This window comes from Calidris pugnax, unplaced genomic scaffold (genome assembly GCF_001431845.1).
Source record: "Calidris pugnax isolate Ruff unplaced genomic scaffold, ASM143184v1 scaffold219, whole genome shotgun sequence".
NCBI lineage: Eukaryota > Metazoa > Chordata > Aves > Charadriiformes > Scolopacidae > Calidris > Calidris pugnax.
Window position 1 is genome coordinate 4,857,568 of NW_015094507.1, and position 6,648 is coordinate 4,864,215.

General features: G+C 52.5%; 1 protein-coding gene across 1 annotated transcript in view; it reads right to left on the reverse strand.

Annotated features, from left to right (window-relative positions):
- Nucleotides 1-849: 849 nt before the first annotated feature.
- Nucleotides 850-6,648, reverse strand: part of VGLL2 (vestigial like family member 2) — a 7,330-nt gene continuing 1,531 nt past the window's right edge. The window contains exons 2-4 of the mRNA XM_014964428.1: nt 5,709-5,967; nt 3,233-3,757; nt 850-1,933 (exon numbers count right to left, since the gene is read on the reverse strand). Coding sequence (XP_014819914.1) covers nt 1,893-1,933; nt 3,233-3,757; nt 5,709-5,967 — 825 coding nt within the window. The 3' untranslated portion in view covers nt 850-1,892. The remainder of the gene's footprint in view (nt 1,934-3,232; nt 3,758-5,708; nt 5,968-6,648) is intronic.

Below are 6,648 nucleotides of genomic sequence, written 5' to 3' on the forward strand. Positions count from 1 at the left end.
GCGAAAGGCTCAGGGGTACGTCGGGCTGAAGGGATCGCGGGGAGTCACCTCCAGCCGTTTGCTGAGCTCTGGCTGGGGATGCTCTGCATACATTGCTCCTTGCCAGCTTCTCACAGCATTTACTCACACTGCTTCATCGTGCTCATGCTATCAGGACTCCTGTTCTTGCCCCAAAATGGAGTTATTGCCGAGCCAAAACCTAGGAGAAGTCAGTTTGGGCTGCTCGTAGCTCCGTTTCTGACACGTGATGAGCACTATGCCAGATTATGTGAGGGTGTTGGAAGGTAAAAACTCTCAGCACAGCACAAAAGTCCATTTTCTACTGCTTCTCCTACTGTCAGAGGGGCAACGTTAGGACTCTCCTCTTACATGCACTGAACTTTCTCACCTTTTAAAGACATCAAATTAAAAAACTCCAAAAACCAGACCAACACAAAACACAGTAATGTTGGGATGAGTTGTTTTGCATGTAAAAAAGTCAGCTTTTTAGTACAGGGTGAAACTGCCATTTCTGCATTGTTTCCTTATTTATTCATCACCCATTAACAGCATTTTAATTTACCAGTGCAATGGCAATGCCCGGTGCTACAGACCCCTCTTCTATCAGCTTTATGAAGGAACATCTGTTATTTTGGAGCAGCACCCTTTCCTTAACCCATCTTACAGAGACCCGGTACACTAAAATGTAGCACTGCAACAATCTTGCATTTTCTTATCTTTTGTATATATCACTGTATTTTTTACTGAATAAGAAAATGTTTTCAACTGCTAGAAGTTCTATTTTCTTTAATGCAAATTAATAAAATAACTCAATCCTACATGAAGTAGGTGTTTTTTGTACTTCATCCTGATGTTTCCAGTCTGCCTCATTTCTCCTATTTAGCTTTAATTCTTCATAAAAGCACACAGGGTGAAAGAAGGAGATGCCTTTAATGCAGCTTTCCTACTGTTAAATAGATATTAATCCCCCTTTCAAAAAACCAAAACAAACAAAACAAAAATTACTATTAAAGTGACAAAATGACAGCAACAAGTAGACAAAAATAAATGTTAGAGGCAACTCAGACCTATTGTCCACCACACGCCTTTCCTTCTGGTGTTCCCTTTAAAGGCTGTCGGGCTGAGGGCGAACCGTTCTTCACGGGTTTCCTTTCCCCCCCTGGTTTAAGAGGGTTTTACTTTCACCAGAAAATGTTTTTTGTAAAAAAAAACAACACCAAAGACACAAAAAACACAACCAAACTACCGTTCTATATCCAATGCAAATGTTGTGCGAGACTCTGAGAAGTGCCACCTTGGTTTTCGTTGTTCTGGGGTTTGAGCAGTTGTGCGTGGAACAGCTGCATCTCTGTGAGCCCAGGGCAGGTGGCCCTGGCCAGACACTTGCCACTCACAACCACAAAGCTGAAAAATCAGAGCAGTTCCTTGATAGTCTGATAATGTTCGTGAGTTCCAGTTTCTTCTCCTTTTACTTTTCTACAATGTAAAGTAAAAATCCAGTTCAAAACTGCAAGTAGCTTTCCCATGTTTGCGTTCGAGAAATAATCTTCACTGCCATAAAAAAATATTCACACCACTAAAAAAAAACAACACCTCCACGATTTCCTCTGCCCCCTGTACAAAGGCCAGTGGTTTTGCATCACCATCCATGACATCATTTGACTCTTTTAAGAGTAGTCTGGCTGCAGTTCTGGGTGTGGGGTCTGCTTAAATAGAGGTTCAATGTCTTTGGCTCTCCTCTTGCAATGGAAGGATTTTCCTCTCCAAAATAAGTCTAAAGTTCCATCCTTGCAATGCCGGGTCCTTAAGTCCCGTTGTCATTCCCGAGCTGCAGGGCCATGGTGGGCTTGGAAAAGGGCAAGGGGGGGCCTGAGAGTCTTTGAGTCAGCACATCAGCTCAGAAGGGATCCGCCACAGAAGGAGTAACGGCGAGCTGCAAACCAAGATCAGAAGCTGTTACAAACCGACCCGATTTCAGCTCTGAATGCCACCACGTCTAACGGGCAGAGAGCTACAGGGGAGAGCCAGGGGAAGAAGAGTGAAGGACAGCTCTAAAACCAGTATAGATCCTTGCTTTTATCCTGAGGCTGCAAACCTGAGAACGGAGAGAAGAAAAAAAAAAAAAAAAAAGTATTCCACACAATTTCATAAGTATTTTCCTTACTATCTTGTATTATCACACTATGTTTTGTAACAGATAAAGGAGAAATTGTCTAACGGGCAGAGAGCTACAGGGGAGAGCCAGGGGAAGAAGAGTGAAGGACAGCTCTAAAACCAGTATAGATCCTTGCTTTTATCCTGAGGCTGCAAACCTGAGAACGGAGAGAAGAAAAAAAAAAAAAAAAAAGGGAAGAAGAAAAATAGGTACAGGCGTTTAAGGACAGAGAAAGACAAAACTGCATTTCTGCCAGCTGAGATCAGAGAATCGGTCTAAAGCGTGGGCTCCCCAGAGGTGGCAAAAGGCCGAGAAGCAAGGAGAAGAGCCCAAGCAGACGTGCCTCCTAAGGGAGGCCACCGTAAGGAGCCATTTGTGGCTGCAATAACCCAACTTCAACATGGGGAACCGCCGTCAGAGCGGGCTGTCCTTGCCCCCACACCCACTGACTCAGAAGCCACCACTGCTGGCTATGCCCGTGTCACCTTTTGTCACTGCTGTGGCCACACAGCCTTACTTCCAGGCATGCCACCAGGCACAGGGCACCGCTACCAGGGGAAAAACTTTTCCCTTTTTGCTCAGCAAACGCAATTGTACTTTCCTTTCAAAAACTGGGAGGAAAACATAAACAAGGAGAGGAGGTAGTTCATGGACCTGCCTGGGGTGTAGAAATGACCTGCTCTGCTGTGGGCTGCCCACACTCCTGCCTTAGGGGCAGCCCGTGGAGGGAGCCAAGAGGTGACTTTTGGGGTGGCTCCCTCCTGCTCCCGGAGCTCTCAGAGGGCCAGGGCCGGGACAAGAGCACCCCACAGCAACCTGTGCCCTCGGGGCGCCAGAAACCCCAAGGCACGTTGGTTGACCTGTTGCCCTGTCCCATCCTCCTCTCTCCAGCCTGAGACCCCCAAGAAGAGCACCCAGGGCAGAGCTTGGTTGTCTCCCATGGGACACCCACCCCTCAATTTATTCCCTCACAGCAGCCTCCATCATGGCAGGGGGGGGGTGTCCTTCCCTCCTACTATGGGTGGTGTGAGGCAGGCCGGGGTGCAGCTGAGCTGGGGGAGGAGGGCAGCTCTTTACCTGCGTCCACGTTGAGGCCGAGGCTCTGTGCCATGTCCCCTGCCGCGTTGGGGAAGGGTCCCGGCGTGGTCCAGGCGGCAGCGGCGGCAGCGGCGCCTGCCTCGCTCTTGCCCAGTTCGCAGGGGGGGCTGACGGGTGTGGGGACGGAGGCCGGGGTGAGGCGGTGGGGGCGGACGGAGGCAGTGGGTACCAGGAGCGAGCTGTAGCGGGGGTCAAAGTGGGGGCCGTAGACCTCGTGCATGGCGGCGGGGCGGGGGTAGGGGTTGCTCTGCGTCCCGATGTAGGGGTGGTGGTGGTGGTGGTGGTGGTGGTGGTGGGCATGGTGCCAGGGCTCGGGGCCGCCCTGGTGCAGGTGGCCGTGCAGGGAGGCGGGCGCGTAGGGGTCGGCGGCGGCGGCGAAGGGCAGCTCGCTGTGGCCGGCAGCTGCCAGGGGGCTGCTGAGGGTGGCGGGGACCGAGGAAGGCTGGTACGTGCTGTTCCAGAAGGACGGCGGGAAGCTGCGCTGGCTCATGGGGAAGGAGCCATCTGGGCGAAGGGGGCGGGAGAGAAAGGCAGCAATGAGCACACCCAGCCAGCCCCGACCTCCTTTCCCTAAGGCTCTGCTCTCCCCCCTGTCCCCCACCCCGATCCCTCCAAACCATCCCTCTCATTCCCTCTATCCACCCACAAAACTGCCAAACACAAGAAACTGCTCCCAACTAGCACAGATTCCTCCCCAGCCAAACATCCCCCACACCTACCCAGGGGCTTATCCATGAAACTGGAACTATTTGCTCTCAGTTTCTCTTAGATAACAGCCTTTTCCCCAAATACATACTAAGGTGAGAGAAATGTCTCTTTTCCTCAGTAGAGGAAACTGAGCGAGAGCTATTATGCACCTCTGCTATTCCCAGGGTTGGCTTTTTCTTGTTTGTTTTTGTAGTAATCTCCCTGTCGAAACATTTACTCTCGACACCTCGGAGGATGCCTGACCCTGCCAGGCCAGGGGCTGCTGTCTCAGTGCGGTTTCAAAGCGGGCAGGAACAGTGTGAGATGCGACTAAGAGCCAGCTTGAATTTTCTAAATCTATGGAGGTGATTCCCCATCCATTACACTGGACTTAACGCCTGTTTCTTGCGTATGTCATTAACATATTTGGGAAGCACACTGCAGATTTTTGGAGATTGGCAGGGCGAAGGACAAGGACTGTACTTTTTTTTGGCCCAGTAAGCAACGTGCGAGATGGACTAGTGATTATTAATAGCACAGATAGATGTTATGCATTATTAATTGGGAATGCACACTGTTCCCGAGACAAATACAAACAACATGATCCTGATACGTGTTTGCCAGGGAGGTACGTCAGCTCTGCGGCCTAGTATTGCTCAGGACAAGCAGCTCACGATGAGCAAAGAACTCTCCTGCCATCAGTTCCAGCGCTGAATATCTTTCAGCCGTGAAATACTTAAACTACAATTTCATTTTTAGGAACTACTGACAGCAATTCATGGAGAGGCTTGGAAATCAGCTCTTGGCTGAGTGGGTGGCCCCATGAGGGACGGTCCCCAAAGCTACCCCGAAAGAGCTACCCCGAAAGAGCTACCCCAAAAGAGCTACCCCAAAAGCTACCCTAACTCCCCGGCAGGTGAAGGGTGAGGAAGGCTATTCCCCTCTGCCCTGGGTACCCCAGGGGGCCTGCTCAGGGAGAATTTGGCATGGCTGTGGAGAGCTGCGCATCGGTTGTGGCCTCAGCCTTGCGGGCACAGTGCCACCGCCATGGGCACGGCTGAAAGCCCTCGTTTTCAGAAATTTAGAGTCCTTGTCTCTGCTCCAGTAGCAACCAGGGTGGTGATAAGTGTAGGGCGAGATACAGGGGGGATACACAAGGTGTCTTTTAGCAGTGGGAGGCTGGTAAGATGCTTCTCCCTTTTGCTTTTTCCTTTGTTTCCATCTTCAATTACCACCGCACTGAACTTTAAGCAGTCCTGGCAGGGTGAGCAGGGGAGGTGTTTCACTGAATTTCACTGAATTATTAGAGTTGTAAGGGACGACAGAGATCATCTAGTCCAACTCCCCTGCTGAAGCAGGATTGCCTAGAGCTAGAGCATGTTACCCAGGACTGCATCCAGGCGGGTCTTGAAAATCTCCAAAGAAGGGGACTCCACAACCTCCCTGGGCAGCCTGTTCCAGGGCTCTGTCACCCTCACTGGGAAGAAGTTTTTCCTCATATTTGAGTGGAACCTCTTATGTTCCAACTTGTGCCCGTTGCCCCTTGTCCTCTCACTGGGAACTACTGAAAAGAGTCTGGCTCCCTCCTCCTTCAACCCTCCCTTGAGATACTTGTAGGCATTGATAAGGTCTCCCCTCAGCCTTCTCTTCTCCAGACTAAAGAGTCCCAGCCACTGTTTGCCACAGTGAGGGGGTCCCTGGGCAGCTTGTTTGGTTGTAGCCCCCACCGGGTGAATTGCCCGCACCGTAAAGGGGGTTCAGTTCCTGCCCAGGGAGAAGCTGCTGGGCTGGCTGAGAGCCCGGCTGAAGTGCTCGTCCACCACGGCGCTGATGTCCCCCTGGAAGTAGGTGAAGAGGACGCAGCGGGAGTTGATGTACTCGGCCTCCGGGGGTCGCTCCTTCTCGGGGCTGCAGTCCTCCTCCTTGATGCTGGCCGCGGGGTGGCTGGAGAAGGAGCTGCCGGCGCTGCTGCTGCTGCTGCCGCCGCTCTCCGGGGCTTCTTGCATTTTGGAGTAAAAGGCGAGTTTCTGGAGGAAAGGGGAGGGAAGGAGAAAAGGGGGAAAAAAAATAAAAATTAAAATAAAAAATAGAGCCGGCCGCGCAGCGCAGCGGGATGCCGGCCAGGATGCAGAGCCGAGCCCCCTCCCGCGATCTTCCCGAGAGGATGCACAAAGTCCGGTCCCCGGCCGCCCGCCGTCCCCCCCGGCCCCTCGCTGCAACCCTGTCCCGCCCCGCGGGGGCGGCGGGGGGGCTGCAAACAGAGCTGCGGGACCGACCCCCCGGGATGGAGAGAGCCACAGCCTCCGTGCGGGACGGGCGCGGGGGGCGGCAGGTTACACCCGCGGGTTCCCCAGCCCCAAGTCCCGCACAAGAAGGCACTTTGCAGCCGGATCCTGGGGGGGGGACACGGGACACTGTGCCCGCCAAGGGGCTAAATTGAGGGGGGACGAGCCGGAGGGGGGTGCGGGGGTGTGTGTGGAGGGGGTCTGCTGTCGGTCACCCCCCACGCAGCGCCTGCAGCGGGGGGAAGATAAATGTCGCTCGGTCCCCGGCTTGCAAAATTTGCCCCCCACAAACTGTCCTGTAACCCGCAGCGGCGAGGAGGAAGAAGGGGGAAAAAGAAAAACCAAAACAACAGAGTGTCAGCCTCAAACACACTTCACGGTAAAAAAAAAAAAAAAAAAAAAAAAAAAAAAAAAAAAAAAAAA